Source organism: Suricata suricatta, chromosome 1 (genome assembly GCF_006229205.1).
Source record: "Suricata suricatta isolate VVHF042 chromosome 1, meerkat_22Aug2017_6uvM2_HiC, whole genome shotgun sequence".
Taxonomy (NCBI): Eukaryota; Metazoa; Chordata; class Mammalia; order Carnivora; family Herpestidae; genus Suricata; species Suricata suricatta.
In genome coordinates, this window is record NC_043700.1 from 90,349,577 (window position 1) to 90,371,103 (window position 21,527).

At 35.6% G+C, this 21,527-nt stretch overlaps 1 protein-coding gene across 1 annotated transcript in view; it reads left to right on the forward strand.

The window, feature by feature from the left end:
• SCLT1 (sodium channel and clathrin linker 1) overlaps positions 1-21,527 on the forward strand; it is a 203,976-nt gene that overhangs the window by 49,098 nt on the left and 133,351 nt on the right. Inside the window, exons 7-9 of the mRNA XM_029941012.1 lie at positions 5,764-5,886; positions 8,512-8,577; positions 13,399-13,469. Coding sequence (XP_029796872.1) covers positions 5,764-5,886; positions 8,512-8,577; positions 13,399-13,469 — 260 coding nt within the window. The remainder of the gene's footprint in view (positions 1-5,763; positions 5,887-8,511; positions 8,578-13,398; positions 13,470-21,527) is intronic.

Below are 21,527 nucleotides of genomic sequence, written 5' to 3' on the forward strand. Positions count from 1 at the left end.
ATAACACCAGCATTCTTCACAGAGCTAGAACAAACAACCCTTATGTTTGTATAGAACTACAAATAGGCAAGAGTAATACTGCAAAAGAAAACCAATTCAGTGCATCACAATTCTGACTTTAACTTGTATTACAATGCTATAATCATTAAATCAGTATGGTATTAGCAGAAAAACAGACCCACAGATCAGTAGAACAGAGTAGAGCACCCGAAATGGACCGAAAAATATATGGCCAACTAATCTTCAACAAAGCAGGAAAGAGTTTCCAGTGAAAATATGTCTTAGCAAAAGGACTGGGAGTACTGGATGATAATAAGCAGAATAATAAAACTCGACTACTTTCTTACACTGTACACAAAAATAAAATCAAAATGGATGAAAGACCTAAATGTGGGACAGGGAACCATCAATTTTCTATAGGTGAAAATAGGCAGCAACCTCTTTGACCTAGGCCACAGCAACTTCTTACTTGACATGTCTCCGGAGGCAGGGAAATAAAAGCACAAATGAACTATTTGGACCTCACTAAGACAAAAAAACATCTGCATAGCAAAGGAAACATACAATAAAACTAAAATGCCACTAACAGAATGAGAAAAGATATTTGTAAATGACATAATCATATAAAGGGTTTGTATCTATAAAGTTATAAAACTTCTCAAACTCAACACCCAAAAAATAAGTAATCTGGTAAAGAAATCAACCGAGGACATGAATAGACACTTCTCCAATGAAGATATCCAGATAGCAGACACATGAAAATATGCTCAAGTGGAACTTGGGTGGTTCAGTTGGTCAAGCATCTGACTTCGGCTGTGATGATTTCACAATTTGAGCAGGATCCCCACCTTGGGCTCTATGCTGACAGTTTAGAACCTGGATCCTGCTTTGGATTCTGTGTCTCCCTCTATCTCTGTACCTCCACCACTCATGATCAGTCTGAAAAATAAACATTAAAACACTAAAAAAAAAAAAAAAAAGATGCTCAACATCATTCGTCTTCAGGGAAATACAAATCAAAACCACCAGTCTGAATGGCTAATGTTGACTCCAGAAACAACAGATATTGGCAAGGATGTTTAAAAAATGGGAACCTCTTGCACTGTTGGGGAGAATGAATACTTGTGTAGCCACTCTGGAAAACAGTATGAAAGTTCCTTAAAAAATGCAAAATAGAAATAACCCTGTGACCCAGCAATTTCACTGCTAGGAATTTTTCCGAAGGACACAGAAATGCTGAGTCATAGGGGCATATGCCTCCCAACAATAGCCAAATTATGGAAAGAGCCCAAAGGTTCATCAACTGATGAATGGATAACGGCAATGTGGTTTGTGTATCCAAAGAATGCTTCTTGGCAATGAAAGAGAATGAAATCTTGCCATTTGTAGCAACATGGAAGGAACTGGAGGGTATTAGGCTAAGTGAAATAGGTTAGTTGGAGAAGGACAGATATATGATTTCACTCATATGTGGAATTTTAGAAACTCCAAGGTGAACGTAAGGGAAGGGAAGAAAAACTAAGATAAAAACAGAGGGAGGCATACCAGAAGAAACTCTTAAATACAGAGAACCAACTGAGGGTTGATGGGAGTGGGGGGTAGGAAAGATCAGTGATGGACATTACGGAGGGAACTTTACAGGATCAGCACTGGCTGTCATATATAAGTGATGAATCACTTGATTCTACTCCTAAAACCAAGATTACAGTGTATGTTTTCTAACTTGCATAAAGAAAAAAATATATATATATCATAGAGAATAAAAGAAAGTAAAGTAACAGCTTTGTTAGATTTGTAGTTTGAAAAATAACAAAAACAGTCCTGTGTCTTTAAAGGCATTTCTCTGCAATACTTTTGTTGATATAATTTCCAATGTTAAATTTTATCAAAACTTCAAAGTTACCTATTTTTTTCTTTTCTAACCAAACTTGTTCTCTCATTTTTCTTCTTTTTGTCCTCCTGTCTTTACCTCTCTTTGCCTTTCTCCTTCTACATCTTGCTTTTTCTCATGTCTCTGAAGATGGTTCTACTTTTTGCTACATTTTGGATCAGTCACTTCAGAGAAGATTTGATGAAGTTCAAGTAGGAGCAGCCAAAAGGGAAAAAGCTGATTGGTTAGAAACAAAATTTCCCACAAAATCGATAATGTACTTTGTATATAAATATAACACTTATTGAATGAGAGTTTAGGCAATTTTATGAAGTATAAATAATAGAAAATGTTAGTAAATCAATGTCAAAACAGTAATTACAAATATTAATTCTGCTTATTACTTATCCATACATGTTTATTTTGTTTTTAACATCTAACAAAACATATACAATTGTTTTGGTATCCATTAGTAGATTGAAAGACCTTTGTGAAGACTAGTTGAAACCAAACTGAAGAGACAACAACTGAGTTAAATACAATTTATAGTAGAAAGTAGAAGATTTTGTATTATGCTTCATCACAGTAATAAGCATAAAGAGTGACTATTGAAATATCTTCATTTATTTTACAAGTATTAATTAGCATTGTGCTCATTGTTGATGATACAGTAAGAGTGTTGGTTCCTCCTTTCATGAAACACAGGCTTTTAGAAAAAACCTCTGCTCAAAAAGAAAAACCTCTGCTCAAATTTCTTTTTTTCTTTTAATATTTATTTTTTAGAGGGATAAAGCATGAGCGGGCAAGGGTCAGAGAGAGAGAGTGAGAGAGAGAATCCAAAGCAGGCTGCAGAATGTCCATGTGGAGCCTGACACAAGGCTCAAACCCACAAACTATGAGATTATGACCTGAGCTGAAGTCGAAAGCTCAACCAGCCAAGTCACCTAGCCGCCCCTATGGTCAAACTTCTTGAGTTTGTTTTCTGTTCAATTTTCTAGCTCTGTTATCTCATGAAATGTCTTTTTACTTTACCTTCATTTATATATGGAGATTATAATAATTCTTATCATATAGAGTTCTTATGGTAGTTTAAAAATTCCCATAAAGCACTTAATATAGTGCCTAGCACACATGTTAGTTAATAAATATACCTATTATTTTTATCATCATTACTAAACAGCAAAATAAAGAATTAAAATCAGATATAGAGGTGCCTGGGTGACTCAGTCGGTTAAGAATTAAAATTAGGTGTAAAGATGCTATGTAGAGCAAATGTAATTTTGTTGGGAGCTGATGACAACTAGTACAATATTAGGTACCTATCTTAATATTTTTAGTTTGGAGATTTTGTTCTGCTATGATAGTGTGATTTGTAAAAATCTTTCTGTAGGGCAGCTTGGCAATAAGAGCCTTAGAAATGTTTATATCATTTTACCAATTGATTAGATTAAGATATCAAATAGATTCTAAGAGTCTATCCTAAGAAACTGCATGTAAACTGTATGTGAAAATTGATGGATAAATATGTTTATTATGTTATTATATACATTATAATGGAAAATGGGAAGTTTAAAAATCTAACTATGGAATCACTTAAATTGTGTTTTTTTCATATAATGGGCTATACCATTTAAAAATTTCATGTTAGTATATTGGTTCTCAATTTTTTCTATACATTATAATCACCCTAGCGCTTATTGCAATGGAGATTATTTTTTCGCTTTCCCAAATTTCTGATTCAAGAAGTCTGGGCTCAATAATTTGTGTTTCTACCAGGTTCTGAGGTAATGCTGATGTTGTTAGTCCTTTGAGAACCACTACTCAGGAGGATCTTGGTTTTATAACTATTTGTCCCAATGATTTTTATCATCAGAGAGGTTTATAAGACTGCAAAGGTTATGTATCTATATGACCATTCTACTGTAAAGAAAATGTTCTTAAGGTAATGAAATGAATTGTCCAAGATCATTTAGCCAGAAATCAGGGATCAAATCCAAGTCTTATGGCTCCATTTTTGTCTACAGATTTAAAAACTATGTAAGTTTTAGACAAAATTAATCAATGATGTTAGAAGCCAGGGTGATAGTTATTTTGGGGGAATACAATTATCTGAAGAGAGGGGCATCTGGCTTCTAAGGGCTAGTAACAGTATTCTGTTTCTTGAACTGGGTGCTGGTTACAAAGGGGCACTCACTTTTAAAAATTCATGATTTGTGTATTTTCTGAATACATGTTATACTTCAGTTATAGTTTCCTCAAAATTCATAAACTTCTATTTACTTTAAATGTTTACTCCTTATCTTCTTAAAATGCGTATCTTTTCACTACACCTTGTTACCTTCTTACCAAAACTAACAAAGTAGATTAGTTCTGACCTGGAATTTAAAAATTTGGGCTTTAGAAACATAGACTCTGTCAACAACTTGCTGAGGGGCCCTAAGCAAATGGCCAAAACCTGTTTGCATTTCTCTTTTTAGAGAATAAAAACAGAATAATGCTCTGTACCTGCTAACTTAGCATTTCTTAACCTTTTTGGTTCAGGACCCCTCTTTAGGATACTTAAAAATTGTTGACCTAGATGTGGGTTATATAATATATCTATCAATATCATATTACAAATTAAAACTGACACAGTTTTTTTAAATAAATGGGAGAATAAGAACACATTCCAGTACCCATCAGAGATGAAAACATCACACATCACATCATATAAACTTCTCAAAGTGTGTACACTCATGAGAAGATGAAAAAGGCAAATAATGTCTTCATATTATTAACGTAATTTTGACTTCCAGGGTCCTCTTACCACTTTGAGAATTGCTATATTGAAAGACTGGTAAATGACTTGAGAAAACTTGGATTATAAAGTGTTAAGTGAATATAGTACAATACAAACAGTATACTATATGATTCTTGGTTTTGTTAAAAAAAACAAAAATATAAAATTCTCTTCTAAAATCACATTTAAAAACATAAATATATCCAAAACTTATAAAGATGATTATACCTAACTGCTAGCGGTATTTACTATTAGGTGGTAAAAATTGCAGGTAATTCTTATTTTTCTCTGTATTTCCCCAGTTTTCCACAATATTTATTACTTTCACAATCTTAAAAAAAAAATCTTGTACTTTAACAGGGGCAGTTTTCTTCTTTAGTAATTTCTAAGGCTTACATTTTCTTATGGAACAAAGATAGTGCTTTAACTATGTATCTCTGACATAAGAGTTAAATTTTAGCAGGGGTGCCTGGGTGACTCAGTCGATTTAGTGTCCAACTTTGGCTCAGGTCATGATCTCATGGTTGTGAGTTCAGCCCTGCATTGGGCTCTGTGCTGACAGCTCAGAGCCTCAAGCCTCCATTAGATTCTGTCTCCCTCTCTACGCCTCCCCTGCTCATGCTTTTCTTTCTCACAAATAAGCATTAAAAAATTTTTTTTAAACACAGTTAAATTTTAGCTATGAAATCTGAATAAAAATAACATTTCAGTATAAGGAATTTCATCTTTAGGTTTCTTCTCTAAATTGTTATTAATACAAATGCATATCAGGACATCTGGGTGGCTCAGTCAGTTGCATGTCAAGACTCTTGATTTCCATTCAGGTCATGATCCCAGAGTCATGGAATTGGGTGCTGTGTCCATGCCCAACATGGAGCCTGCTTGAGATTTTCATCCCCATCTCCCCCTGCCACTCCCCCCCTTAAAAAAAAGATTTAAAAAAATGCAAAGTGCATATCATCAAAAATACTACAACTATACTGTCTTTACACAAGTTATGTTTACATTTTGTGACTTTATGTATAAGAATTCATCCTGTAAAAGATATGATTCATTTGTGCTGTGTAGTAGCCTGCTAATAATTTAGTGAATTCTTGATTTTTTTGTTTTATAGGAAAAAACTCAGGCTGTGGAACTCTGGCAGACTGTTTCTCAGGAGTTGGACAGATGTCAGAGGCTTTACCAGGAATATATGACTGAGGCCCAGATTCATGTAGTTGAAAGTCAAAAACAAAAGGTAATCTTGGATTTCACAGCTTTCTTGCATATCAATTTTCATAGTTTTCTTATCTATCTTCATTCTGGAGAAACTCAGTTTTGAAGAGGCATGCCTTAGTGTCCACTGTGTTATTTACATTAAATAGATCTTTGCTGCTTAGATATTTCTTGGACAGTTAGTCAAAGCAGTGCCTAGTGTACCTTAGGTGTTAACGAGATTTGCAGTGGAAGTTGTATTGAGTTCTAAGAAGCTACTGTAAGATGATTCTGTGTAAATGGACCCCCAAAGTTTTTATATTGTTAATTTCCTACCTGGCTTAAGACAGAAACTGTTCATTAAACCGTGAATAGTTTAGAACTATTCATGGTCAGTGAAGAAACCTGCTCAAATATAATGACAACGCCATGAAGATGAAACTGTTAACACGCAGGGCACCTGGGTGGCTCAGTAGGTTAAGCACCTGACTTCAGCTCGGGTCATGATCTCACGGTTTGTGGGTTCGAGCCCCATGTCAGGCTCTATGCTGACAGCTAGCTCGGAGCCTGGAGCCTGTCTTTGGATTCTGTATCTCCCTCTCTCTCTGACCCTCCTCTGCTCACGGTGTCTCTCTCTCTCAAAAATAAATAAAAATATTTAAAAAAATTAAAAAAAAAAGGAAAATGTTAACACTCTTAAAGTGACCTTCAAGATAGGTATCAAGTATATTAGCATAAATTAATCAGATTAGAATTGTACAGTAGGAAGAAATCTTAATGATTATTAAGGCATTCTTTCTATCCAAAGCAGGAATGATTTTTATATTCTTTCAAAGTGGACATCTAAGCTTTTGCAATATATCTCTGTTGACATGAACTTACCATCTCACAGGATTATCCATTCCATTGAAAAATTTGCCACCTTTATCCTTCCATTGATTCTTTTTCTGCTAGGAACATTCACAATTATGGAGTAATCCCAATTCTGATTCCTTTTCTGTGGGTTTTCAGAAGGCAGCTGTTTAAATACATAGGTTATCATGCCTTTCTTTAATTCTCATTTATGGACTTTTCAAATTCCAGTTTAAGAATATTCTTATTATCATCATCATAATTGGGAATTTTTACCTAAAGGGTCATAATAATGCTTACATGATGCTTTGCACTTTATAGAATGATTTTTCTGTATATTCCCTGGTTTGCAAATAACCCATATGTAGTCTGAGCCATAAGACCTTGACCTTTGAGGGAAGGAGAGTGGGGGGAATGGACAAAATGGGTGAAGGGGGGAGTGAGTAGGAGATACAGGCTTACAGATACAGACTGAATAAGTCACAAGAATAAGAGGCACCTTATAGGGAATATTGTCAGTGATATTTTAGCAGCATTGTATGATGACAGATAGTAGCTATACTTATGGTGAACCATACATAATGTATGGAGAAGTTGAATCACTGTGTTGGTTGTACACTTGAAACTAATGTAACATTGTGTGTAAGGTATACTCAAATTTAAAAGTGTGGCGACTCCTGGGTGGCTCAGTAGGTTGAGTGACTAACTCTTGATTCCTTGAGGTCATGAACCCAGGGTCATGGAATTAAGTCCCATGTAGAGCTCTACACTGAGCATGGAACCTGCTTAAGATTCTCTCGTCTCGTCTCGTCTCGTCTCGTCTCGTCTCGTCTCGTCTCGTCTCGTCTCGTCTCGTCTCCTCTCCTCTCCTCTCCTCTCCTCTCCTCTCCTCTCGCCTCCTCTCGCCTCGCCTCTCCCCTCCCCTCCCCTCCCCCCCCTTCTCTCTCTCTCGCTCTCTCGCTCTCTCTCTCTCTCAATCTCTCCCTTCTCCATCCCCTCCTCCACTCCTCTCTTTCTCTCTCGGGAAACAAAATTGTATATGTGTGTGTGTGTGGATATGTGTATAGATAGATGAATAGATAAGCTTTTTATCAAAAGGAAAAGGCTTTTACTTCTGAGATCTAGGAAGCATTTCTAATATAAGAAAATTCTTTCAGGCTGTTTTCTTCATTTAGATCAATCAACTAAGTCCTATGTTATTCTTTTTTTTACCTTTATTCCTGTATTGTAGCTATGCAGTTAGTTTTTTTTGGACAAGACTTTACAAATAATACTTTGTCCTTATTTCCCCAGTTATCTATCAGTCTTTAATTCTGTCATCCAACATATTAACATCCCCTTCCAATTTTGTGTCCCATGCACATACTGTGTTTAATAGGATCATAGCAGATAATGACATAATTTAAAAGTTTAAGCCATGAGAATTTTAAGAAGGGGAGAGAGGGACAGTAATTTCTGTGCCAGGATATTATATTATAGGTTTTGAGTAGGTTTGAATGTAGTTTTGCAGTGTCTGTCTTAGCATGTCTATTTATTAATTGACTGATGCTTAGAAATAGTGGTCATACATAAATACTCAAATTCATTTCTACATTGCCATCTTATTTAATTTTGTAATCATTTTTAAAAGTTTTTATCTCATTTTTTTAACTGTGAGTTCACACAATAACAGAAGAAAACTAATTTCATCTAAACTTAGGCATAATGAATGTAGACTTGATTTTAGGTTAATTTTACATACGGGTTGTATATAGTAAACAGAATGTCTGTTGTAAACAGAATGATATTTATGTACACCTCTACCTTCCTACTATAGCATCAACTGACCAATTATCAACAACTGACCAAGCAACTTCATGTTACTAAAGAGAACGTAGAAATGGTAAGTGAAAATATCCATTTAGTGGACTTGTTTATACAAATTAGAAATTTTCACTATAAATATTATCTATGCTAATAAAAATCAAAACAGAAAAGCCTATGTCATGTGAAATTAAAATAGACACTTCTGTTTTCTCTTCATCTTTTTCTTTCACATTCAATACCGTGACTGTATTCACGATACTTACTGGAGATCTAAAGCTAACATCTCTCTGCAATATCACCTAATCCTAAAGTTATCCTAGGGTCCTAGGTACGAGCTCCTGAGAGTAATCTAGACTGTGATCTTTCCACGAGTAGGACTCATGCTTTCTTCTTCTTTTTTTTTTTTTTTTCTTCTTAACATTTATTCATTTTTGAGAGACAGCACAAGCAGGGGTGGTACAGAGAGGGAGACAGAATCCGAAGCAGGCTCCAGGTTCTGAGCTGTCAGCCCAGAGCCCAATGTGGGGCTCAAACTCACAGACCGTGAGATCATCACTTGAGCTGAATTCGGACACCTAACCAGTGAGCCACCCAGGCGCCCTTCTCATGCTTCATTCTTACCATTTCATGTAGCACACTGCTAGGTATATAATAAGAATTGTAGAGCGGTTAAATAAATTAATAGACCAGTTTCTTAAAAAAAGTAAGACATTAAGGATCATTTGTTAGTTGATACCAGTATTATCTAGTATCTCTAAATTTCCCTTTAATATTTATTTCGAAGAAATGAATTAGCTTTCCTAATTTTACTCTTTACCTTTTTACTCCTCTTACTGTTCTTTTTCTCTTCTTTTGTCTCCTTTTCTTTTCCTTTCTTCTTGGAATTTTATTTTAGTTATTGTTGAGTAATATATATAATTATGATGTCCCAGGTAATTCCTCTCTTCCTTTCTTCATTTTGCTTAGTTACTTTGCTAATTCTTGTTAGTACCTAATGAAAATGTCTTTGTTTAAGAATGGAGTTGTGCCATCACACGTTAAGTTATCTAATTTTTCTACCTTTAATCATGTAAAAAATTATTAAATTTTGCTTATTTCACTTCTATTTCTTTTACTCACTTAACGTTTTTGATTTTATACTTCTTAGATATTTTTAAAATAGTATTAAAATTACTCCAGAACTAAATGACTAAAATCCATAATTAGGAAGTCATATTTCTACATGAAATTAGTAGTTTAACTTATCATCACAATTATTCTTTCTTCCAGTATGTCACCTAGAATTTCAGGGATTATATAATCCTTTGGTATCTTATACCACAGAGCTCCTATTTTATTATAAACAACCTAAAATTATTCTGATAAAAGTCATGAAAAACTAATATTTGAGTATTCATAGGAAATGCATTAAAAATTTTCTAAGAATTCATAGATTTTAGCCAAAACTAAAAATAGGAAATTATGCTTATAATAAAAGTGATAAAAGAGTGACAAGATAAATGAAAGAGAATTGTATGATAAAGAGCAAAGAAGAAACCGTCCTGGTGGTTAAAATAAAGGAAAATGGTAAGAAGAAATTTTTAACCTTAAGAATTTTTCTTAATGTGCCTATTGGCTGTGTATCAAATAATATGCTAAATATGAAGAGACATAGCTAACTAATTGTAAAGATATTATATGTCTCAAAGAGCTTTCAGAGCATAGGCATAGGAACAAATTTGAGTCAAAATCAAACTTGAAGAAAAGTATCCTTTAAAAATCAAGCAGTTTCCATTAAAGTTTCCTGAATTCATAATAGGCTGATTAATGGACTAGGACCCTACAGATGTACAATAAATTGATGAATATACAAGAAGTAGTTTTCATGACCAGAGCACCTTGGTAACATACGGAAGGTAGAATCCTGATGTGAATGATACACAAAAGTACGTTTATATTTATTTATTACAAATGTAGATACAATGGTAGTTCACATTTCCTAGAGGTTCTCTTTACTGAAATCACGTTCTTTTTTGATAATTGTTCATCTCTATAAAATTACTCCAAAATATTTGCTAATTGCATATTAAGTTCCTTTCACTGTTAAAAGTTGCAAGAGAAATGTGCATCTATCCACAGACTTCTATCCTACTTGGTAAAGCAGGGATGACATATGAAATAATTATGATTGATGATTGAAAGGCATGCTTCCTTGGACCTTTATGAATCTCCAAACTCTAGAATATTAATGTAATATTTAATTTTCTTTGTAATGACAAATACAGAACACTAAAGCCATATTCAGATGCAGTTGTTGAGCTCTGCGCTCTACTAAGCTTGCTAGCAAGTTCCGAACACTAGCTTTTTATAATTCACAGTTTCAATGTATATTTCTCCTAATTGTTCTACATCACTTACGTTTAAGGTGCTCCCAATTGGTAAAAGACACAAGCATTAATTATATTAATGTCAAAAGAATATATATAATAAAACATAAATGGTTTGTTACAGACATAGAATTCAGAGTTGTGATTCAGTTCAGACCGAAGTCATTGAAATAGCTTCACAGGAGAATTTGAAATGACATTAAAGGTCATCTATTTCCTCAAATGATATAGGCACCTTTCATTAAATGCTTTTCAGTGAGATGATCAGCCTATGCTGTAAGTATTCTCTGTAAGAGCTTTATCACTTCCCCAAAGAGTCTGTTCCTTTGAATTATGATTATTAGAAAACTAAAGTCTCCATAAATTTCCTCCCATTGATACATGGTTTTAATCTTTTGGAGTAACATAGAACAAGCTCACTTCTTCAAGTCAACCCTTCAGTTATTTGCGTATAACCATTATGTCTTTTTTGATTCATGCCCAATGCTGCAGCCAGTTTGTTTTAACTATTCTGGTATGGTGTAATTTACCTACCTTTCATTATTCTAGCCTACTTTTCCCTGTGTGTGATAGTTGGTCTTTTAAATTGTGGTATGTGAATGGAACACTAAATTCTGGTCTGCAGTAGTCTTCTTCCCAAAATAAAGATGCAGTCTTCAGACTCTTCCATGTTTCAATGGAGGCATTCATTCATTTATTCCTTAAAGGTGGAAGTACTCAGACTGTACTAAATCATGTGCCATTCACTGGGAATTCTGGGAGAAGGTGGTCTTCAAAAAATGACTCCTATTTTCACCAGGAATACATGAACTTTAAATATAGTGTTTGAATATAATGCGATGTGCATTGTAAAAGTGCATGTAAAATTTTATCAAAATGCAGAAATGAAACAATTATTTCTATCTTAAAGTGAGTGGACCACACAGGTTGTGAAAGGATAAATGATGGCAAGATAGAATTCTGATTCCAGAGAGAAATAGTATAGTGTATTAAAAATATGAGGGGCACTTGGGTGGCTCATTTGGGTAAGCATCCAACTTCGGCTCAGGTCATGATCGCACGGTTTATGAGTTCAAGCCCCATTTCGGGCTCTGGGCTGACAGCTCAGAGCCTGGAGCCTGCTTCGGAATCTGTGTCTCCCTCTTTCTCTGCCCCACCAACACTTGTGCTCTGTCTCTGCCTCTCAGAAATGAATAAACATTAAAAAAATTTAATAAATAAAAATACAAAGTCAGTGGGGCACTTGAATGGCTTAGTTGGCTGAGCGTCCAACTTCAGCTCAAGTTGTAATCTTATGGTTCATAAGTTCAAGACCCAGATTGGGCTTGCTGTTGTCAGCACTGAACCTGCTTTGGATCCTCTCCCTCTCTCTCTGCTCCTACCCTGCTTGCACTCTCTTTAAAAATGAATAGAGAGACAATGAAATTAAGCAGAATATGATAGAAACACAATGAAAACTGCTTTGGCGAGAAACATTTGGACAGATATATGTATGATTTGTTGGGAGGAGAAAAAACTGAAATCAAGACTGTGGGTTTTGAAGTAACTAGAGTCTATATGACTTTGCCTATAAAGCATATAGATAAAGATGGTAAGGATGGGGATTTGTGCCTTTTTGATAAAACCAGCAATTAAAGAAGAAAGTCAATTTCCTTAAAAAAGTGTTTTCTACAGTTGGAAGACTGCTACATATCTTACTTTAGATTCTTTTGCAGGCTAACCCTGAGAAAAGGATTCTAAAGCATGTCATTTATTTAGGAGATAATACAAGGGAGCACTGGTAGGGGAATGGGGAAGTGAGACTGGGAAAGGAAGTGAAGGCAGCCAAAGGGTTTTTAACAATCATGCCAATTAAACCATGGGTAACTGAAAATGAATCCTACCAATAAACTCTGGAAGCCTTTGTACAACAGGCTCAGACTTATTGCACCATGGGGCATAGGATATTGAGATATTTACACACCAGTTCTTTTCAGTCATTTTTATCAAGCTTTTCCAGAGCAGGCTGGGGACATGAATTCTGCAGTACCTGTCACTTTCTGTACAGTTAAGTGAACAAAGGAGGTTCAAATGTTCAAGGAAAGACCTAAAACATAGAAAAGCAGATGCACATAGTTTGAAGCAAAGCAGGCATTCACTACTGTAGTAAAGGTGAGGAAATATTGCCAAGTTATATTTTACCATCAAAAACGAATCATTATCATGACTTAATTTTTTCTACTTACATGCCTTGTAGTTAATCAATCTTTACAGACGTAGTTTTTTAAAAATGTTTTCTTATTTATTTTTGAGGGAGAGACAGAGCATGAGTGAGGGAGGAACACCGAGAGAGGGAAGCACAGAATATGAAGCTGGCTCTAGGTTCTGAGCTGTCAGCACAGAGCCCAATGCGGGGCTTGAACTCGTGGACCCGGAGATCATGACCTGAGCCAAAGTTGGATGCTTAACTGACTGAGCCACCCAGGTGCCCCATAATGATGTAGTTTTAAGTGTTCTAATACTGAATGTTTGTATTTTTTTTCTTGTGGCAGACTAACCAACACTTTATGAAAACAGTAACTGAACAAAACGTGGAAATCGAGCAACTCCGAAAACAACTTAGGTATTTTAAAAAATGAATTTTGTTATTTTATTAATAATTAGTTTTCTTCAGAGACACCTACATGTCTCAGTTGGTTAAGCCTCTGACTCTTGATTTCGACTCAGGTCATGGTCTCATGGTTCATGAGTTGCAGCCCTGCACTGAGCTCCATGCTGCTTGAGATTGTCTCTTTCCCTCTCTCTCTCTGTCCCTCCTCCATTCACATGCATATACTTTCTCTCTCTCTCTTTCTCTCTCTCTCTCTCTCTCTCTCACACACACACAAAGTTAATAAAATTAAAGAAATTATTTTTCTTCAGAGCAAGTGATGATGCCATAATTTTTCCATGAGTGATTTTTCTTTCTTCCCTTTTAAGCTTATCTCAAAGCTGATTGAAATCAAGGCAATTAGTGAGGAGGCATCTATTAACATATGCATGACAGGATGTTCTATGATGGTAAAATCAGTGCTTATGGAAGAAAATCAGTTCTCTTAGAAAAAATGTTTTCTGCACATATTCTTTGTATTTTCCCATAAGCAGACCCTGAGAAAAAGGTGTCAAAGCATATAGTTTATTGAGATATAATACCAGGGAGCACCAGTAGGGGAGTGGGCAAGTGGAGCAGGGAGGACGACAAGGAAGCCAGTAGAGTTTTAAAAACTCAAGCAACTTAAGGGGCACCTGGGTGGCTCACTTGGTTAGGCATCTGGCTCTTGATTGTGGCCCAGGTCATGATTTCAGAGTTCATGCATTAAAGCCTGGCATTGGGCTCCAAATGACCAAAACTTTTTTTTTTTTTTTTTTTACTTTTTGTTCCCCTTAATCATAATACTGAAAAGTCAAAAGTATAATCATAATAGGGTTTTGTTCTATGATGCAGTCATTTAGAAATATCTTTCAACTGTAGAATATATTTACATTTTATAAAAAAAAAATAAGTTTCTGTTTGTTAAATAAACCTTGCTATTTATTTCATTTTTACCCCATCATGTGTTTGGCCCCACAAAATAATATTTTGCTTTTTAAAAATAAAGAATTTATTTTACAGAATTTTATGCCTTTATCAGCTTTTTAATTCAATTTAAATAAATTTATGTTCTTTTCCCCTAGACATTTCTACTTATGGGCTCTAATATTTGGTCCTCCTTACTTCTTTTGAATTTCTTATTGATTTTACATTTTAAAACAGTATTTATTCAGTCCCAAGATTTTATTTTTTTTCCAAATGGAAGTGCCTTATTTTAATTATGAAACTTATATAAGTCCATTATAGAAAACTCTACATAGTATGAAAGTATATAAGTTGCAGTGCAGTTCTGACACTAACCATGGTTAGTCCAGACTCCACAGATTAAGAGCACAATCCCTAAGAAGACGACCCTCACTAAGATTCAAGTTCAGGGATCCCCGGACCACCCATACCCCTGGCAAACTGGTTATAAATGCAAGTGTCCCCACAATAATTCTCTAGAATGGCTCAGGGAACTCAGGAAAGCACTAATCTTATGATTAAAATTTTATCATGAAGGTCACAAATCAGAACCAGCAAAAAGAAGACACTCATTGGGTGAGATCTAGTAAGATCTCAAAATTAGAACTCTTATATGCTCTGCCCATGGAACCAGGCTACAGCACCCTCTTGGCATATCACTGTGTTCACTAAATGGAAAGCTCATCTAAGCTTTGGTGTCCAGAGATTTTATTATATTTTTATTATATGCCTATTAGTAAATCTAAATAAATTTACTTTTTTAATCATATTTCTGAACGACTGCATCATAGACTAAAACTTTATTTGGCTATACATTTGAAATTTAAATATCATGACTGATTGGGTCATTGGCCATTTGATTGAACTCAATCTCCAGTCTCCCTCCTCTCGCTTCTGGTCAGGAGGTCAAGCCTATATCATGGCTCAAAGTCTCAACTCTCTAATTACATGATTGCTATTTCCCACATGGCCCAGATTCCATTCTGAAAGTATCCAGAGTCCCTCCTTGAGTCACTTCATTAGCATAAACTCAGACATGGTCCCAAGGGCCTACCTTGAATAACAAAGATACTCCTGGTATGAGGGGAGTTAGTTGTGGTGGGCTTGCAATTTTAAATAGAGTATTCAAAGTAGACCTCACTGAACAGTTGAGATTTGAACAAAGACTTGAAGGATGTGAATGTATTATCCATAAAATTCAGGGGGAAAGTATTCCAAGTATAGAACTTGCCGTAGCGTCAGTGGACAAGTGCCTAAGAACAGCAAGGAAGCTGGATGTCTCTGTGGTCTATTACTGAGTTCTTAAACTTTGTGACTCAAAACAGTAACCCATTATGATCTGGGGGACAATAGAACAGTTTTCTGGTCTGGGCTTGCTGGGCTGATGTCTCTTAGACTTGTCTATGTGTCTCTAGCCAGATGGTGGGTCTTCTAGCATATTAATGTAGTAGTTGGCCATGGATGATAAACCTGTTTGGCAGTTGGCAGTCTGTTAGGACAACAAGGAAAGTCTTACTTCTTTGCTTGGTCACGGCATGGTTCCCAAGAACAGTAAGAGAGCAAATCCCTATGTACAAATACTTTTCAAGCCTCTCTTGAGTCATATTTGTTAATTATTCATGGCTAGGCAAGTCACCAGGTAAATACAAATTCAAAGGATAGGGAAAGAGATACTTCTCTTGATGGGAAGATTTTTAACATCATGTTGCAAAGATGTGAATATAGATAGGGAAGAATTTGGAGGCCATTTTTCTACACTCACTTTCACTACTATACCTGGAAACATGGAACAGAATAAACCCAGAGGAGGAGAGTAGTAAAAGATGAAATCAGAAATGTAATGGAGAGTGGGAGACACAGTGATAATGGGGCCTTGGAGGCTATTGCGAGGACTTTGTTTTTTACTGTGGGTGAAATAGGAATGGTTTTTAATAGGAGATTGACACAATCTGATTTATATTTTAATAGGATTGATCACTCTGACTGCCATTGGAAGTAGACTGTAAAGAGACAAAACTGGAAGCAAGGGACTAGTGAGGAGGGTATTGCAGTAACCAAAGCTACAATAGGACTCAAGTTGATTAGGACTGTGGTAGTAGCAGTGGGAGCTGGTAAGATGTGGTCACATTCTGGAAACATTTTTGTTTTGTTTTTAACATTTTGTATGGTAGATTCAATATTTCCTGATAGATTGGATGGACATAACAGAAAGATTGAGGTATCAAGGGTGATGCACAGTTTTTTTTTCCCACAAACAAGTGGAAGAATTAACTGAGAAGTCTGTGTATAGGGAGGGGGCAGTTTGGACAATATTGAGTTTGCAGTAACTACTGGAACCGTTAGCAAGCAATTCAGTTGAGATCTGTACTCTGAGTACGAGATTTTTGATGACCAGTGTAAGAATAGTGTTGATAGCCGTGACACTGGAATAGATCAGTGCGGTTGACCCATGCACAACACAGGTTTGAACATCATGGGTCCATTTATATGCACATTTTCTTCAGTAAATACATACAGTATTAGAAATGATTTTCTCTTCCTTAGGATCTTCTTAACATTTTTTCTTATACCATTATTGTAAGAATAAGGTATATAATATGTATAACACACAAAATATGTGTTAATCAAATGTATATGCTATTGGTAAGGCTTCAGGTCAACAGTAGGTTATTAGTAGTTGAGTTTTGAGGGAATAACATTATATGTGGATTTTTGACCACAAGGCAGGTTTGGTGCTCCTAAATCTCATTTTTATCCATGGTCAACTGTACTTGGATAGGAAGATTAAATGCCTTAATGAGAATAAGTCTCCCAGATCTTTAAAATTAACCTAAATGTAGTTTGTATTTAAAACTTTGTGTGTATGTATGTGTCTGAGAGAGAGAAACATGGTAATGTAATCCTAACATCATGAAATAGTAAAGTGCCATTTACTGAGATTGTCCTGTAGAGAATAAAATACAGTGTTATTTGCAAGGACGTGAGTTTAACAAAATAGAACAAAGACCATATAGAAATTTAGGGGGTCACCTGTATGGCTCAGCCAGTTAAACTTGATTTTGGGACATGTCATGATTTCATGGTTTGTGAATTTGAGCCCTCAGTCAGGCTCTGCACTAATTGTACAGAGCCTCCTTGAGATATTCTCTCTCTCTCTCTCTCTCTCTCTCTCTCTCTCTCTGCCCCTCCTACTTGTACACTCTGTCTTTCAAATTAAGTGAATAAGCTCTTAAAGAGAAAAAAAGAAATTTAGTATATGACAGAGGAGATATTATAAATCAGTAGGGAAACAGTCATGTCAGGAATGGTGGTTTTCTGTGAAGAAAAAAACCCCATAAAGTTTTGCTGTATACATTTAAGTATTTACATGTTTTGTTTTGTTTTACAGTTTTTTTATTTTTAAAATTTATTTATCTAAATTTAGTTAAAATAGAGTATAGTATTGGTTTCAGGAGTAGAATTTAGTGATTCATCACTTACATATAACACCCAGTGCTCCTCATGGGTCTAACAGGAGAACAGGAGAAACATAATGGAGACCCAGGGGGAGGAGAAGGGGGAAAGAGAGTTGGGGAGAGAGAGAGAGACGCAAAACCCGAGAGACTAGTGAATACTGAAAACGAACTGAGGGTTGAAGGGGGAGCAGGAAGGGGAAAAGAGGTGGTGGTGATGGAGGAGGGCACTTGTGGGGAAGAGCACTGGGTGTTGTATGGAAACCAATTTGACAATAAACTATTTTAAAAAAATTAAAAAAAAATAATATCCAGTGCTCATCCCCACAAATGCCCTCCTTAGAATGTCTATCACCCCTTTAGACCATCCTCCTGCCAACTTCCCCTCTGGCAACCCTCAATTTCCTTTCTGTATTTGAGAGTCTGTTATGGTTTGCCGCCCTCTCTGTTTTCATCTTACTTTTCCTTCCTTTCCGGTATTTTTCTCTTTCATTTCTTAAATTCCACTTTTGAGTGAAATTATATATTTATCTTTCTCTGACTGACTTATTTCACTTAGCATAACACTCTAGTTCTATCCACCTTTTTGCAAATGGCAAGATTTCATTATTTTTAATAGCTGAGTAATATTCCAGTGTGTGCATATGTGTGTGTGTGTGTGCGTGCGTGTGTGTGTGTGTGTGTGTGTATACATACCACATCTTCTTTGTCCATTTATCAGTCAGTGAACATTTGGGCTTTTTCATAATTTGGCTATTGTTGATAGTTGCTGCTATAAACATTGGTGTGCATGTACTCTTTTGAATCAGCATTTTTGTATCATTTGGATACATACCTGTAGTGTAATTGTGGGGTTACAGAGTCACTGTATTTTTTTTCTCTTTAATTTTATTCTATTTATTAAAAAAATAATTTATTGTCAAATTGCTAACATATAGTATATACAGTGTGCTCTTGTTTTGTGAGATAGATTCCCATGATTCATTGCTTACATACAATACCCAGTGCTCATCCCAACAAGTGCCCTGCACCCATTTCCCCCTCCCCACCACACCCCCATCAACCCTCAGTTTATTCTCTGTATTTAAGAGTCTCTTATGGCTTGCCTCCCTCTCTCTCTGTTTGTAACTTTTTTTTTCCCCCTTTGCTTACCACATGATCGTCTATTAAGTTTCTCAAGATCCACATGAGTGAAAACATGATATCTGTCTTTCTCTGACTGACTTATTTCACTTAACAAAATACCCTCCAGTTCTATCCAAATTGGTGCAAATGGCAGGATTTTGTTCTTATTGCCAAGTAGTATTCCATTGTATATATAAACCACATCTTCTTTATCCATTTGTCAGTTAATGGACATTTGGGCTTTTTCTATACTTTGGCCTTTGTTGAAAGCACTGCTGTAAACATTGAGGTACATGTGCCCCTATGAATCAGCACTCCTATATCCTTTGGATAAATTCCTAGTGGTTCTATTACTGGGTCATAGTGCAGTTCTGTTTTTAATTTCTTTGGGAACTGCCACACTGTGTTCCAGAGCAGCTGCACCAGTTTACATTTTCACCAACAGTGCAAGAAGGTTCTCATTTTCCACATCCTTGCCAACATCTGTTGTTTCCTGAGTTAATTATAGCCATTCTGATGGGTGTGAGATGGTATCTCATTGTGGTTTTGATTTGTATTTCCCTGAGGTTGAATGATGTTTGAGCATCTTTTCATGTGTTTGGCATCTGGTGTCTTCCTTGGAAAAGTGTCTATTCATGTCTTTTGCCCATTTCTTCACTGAATTATTTGTTTTTTGGGTGTTAAGTTTGAGAAATTCTTTATATATTTTGGATACTAACCCGTTATCTGATATGCCATTTGCAAGTATCTTCTCCCGTTTTATCGGTTGCCTGTTTCCTTTCCTGTATTGAAACTTTTTTATCTTGATGAAGGCCCAATAGTTCATTTCTGGTTTTGTTTCCCTTGCCTCCAGTGACATGCTGTGGTCCAGGTCTTAGGTCTTTCATCCATATTGAATTTATTTTTGTGTATGACATAAGAGAGTGGTCCAGTTTCATTTTTTTGCATGGTAATGTCCAGTTTTCCCATCACCATTTGCTAAAGAAACAGTCTTTTTTCCATTAGATACTCTTTCCTGCTTTGTTGAAGATTAGTTGGCCATATATTTGTGAGTCCATTTCTAGGTTTTCTGTTCTATTCCATTGACTCATGTGTCTGTTTTTATGCTAATGCTATACTGTCTTGATGATTACAGCTTTGTAATATAGTTTGAAGTCCAGAATTGTGAAGCCTCCAGCTTTGATTTTCTTTTTCAACATTACTTTGGCTATTTGGGGTCTTTTGTAGTTCCATACAAATATTAGGATTGTTTGGTCTAGCTCTGTGAAGAATGCTCATTGTTATTTAATAAGGAATGCATTGAATGTGTAGATTGCCCTGGGTAGTATCAACATTTTTTTAAAGTATCAACATTTTAACAATATTTATTCTTCCAGTCCGTGAGCATGGAATATTTTTCCATTTCTTTGTGTCTTCTTCAATTTCTTTCATAAGCTTTCTATAGTTTTCAGTATACAGATTTTTTACCACTTTGGTTAGGTTTATTCCTAGGTATCTTATGGTTTTTGATGCATATATAAATGGGACCAATTCCTTGATTTCTCTTTCCACTGCATCATTATTGGTGTATAGTAGTGCAACCAGTTTCTGTACGACTGTCTTATGACTTTGCTGAATTCACATATTGGTTCTAGCAGTTTTTTGGTGGTCTTTCAGATTTTCCCTGTAAAATATGGCATCTGCAAAGAGTGAGACTTTTGACTTCTTCCTTGCCAACTTATATGTGTTTTATTTATTTTTTTATTTTGTTTGGTCTGATTGTTGAAGCTAGGACTTCAAGTATTATATTGAACAACAGTGGTGAGAGTGGACATCCCTGTCATGCCCTTGACCTTAGGAGGAAAGCTCTCCGTTTTTACCCATTTAGAATGATATTAGCTATGGATTTCTTATATATGGCCTTTATGATGTTCAGTTATGTTTTTTCTATCCCTACCTTCTTGAGGGTCTTTATCAAGAAAGGATGCTGTATCTTGTGAAATACTTTTTCTGCATCTCTTAATAGGATCATATGGATCTTATCCTTTCTTCTATTAATGTGGTATATCATGTTGATTGATTTACAAATATTCAACCAGTATTCAATGAATCAATCCCACTTGATCATAGTAAATAATTTTTTTAATGTACTGTTGGTTTTGATTTGCTAGAGTCTTGTTGAGAATTTTTGCGTCCATGTTCATCAGGGATAGTGTCCTGTAATTCTTCTTTTTAGTGGGGTCTTTGTCTGGTTTTGGAATCAAGGTAATGCTGGCTTCATAGAATTGGAAGCTCCATAGTTGGAAGCTTTCCTTCCATTTCTATTTTTTGGAGTAGTTTGAGAATAATAGGTGTTAACTCTTCTTTAAATGTCTGGTAGAATGCCCCTGAGAAGCATTCTGGCCCAGGACTCTTGTTTGTTGGGAAATTTTTGATAACTCTCAATTTCTTTACTGGTTATGGGTCTGTTCAAATTTCCTATTTCTTCCTGTTTCAGCTTTGGTAGTGTGTGAGTGTCTAGAAATTTGTC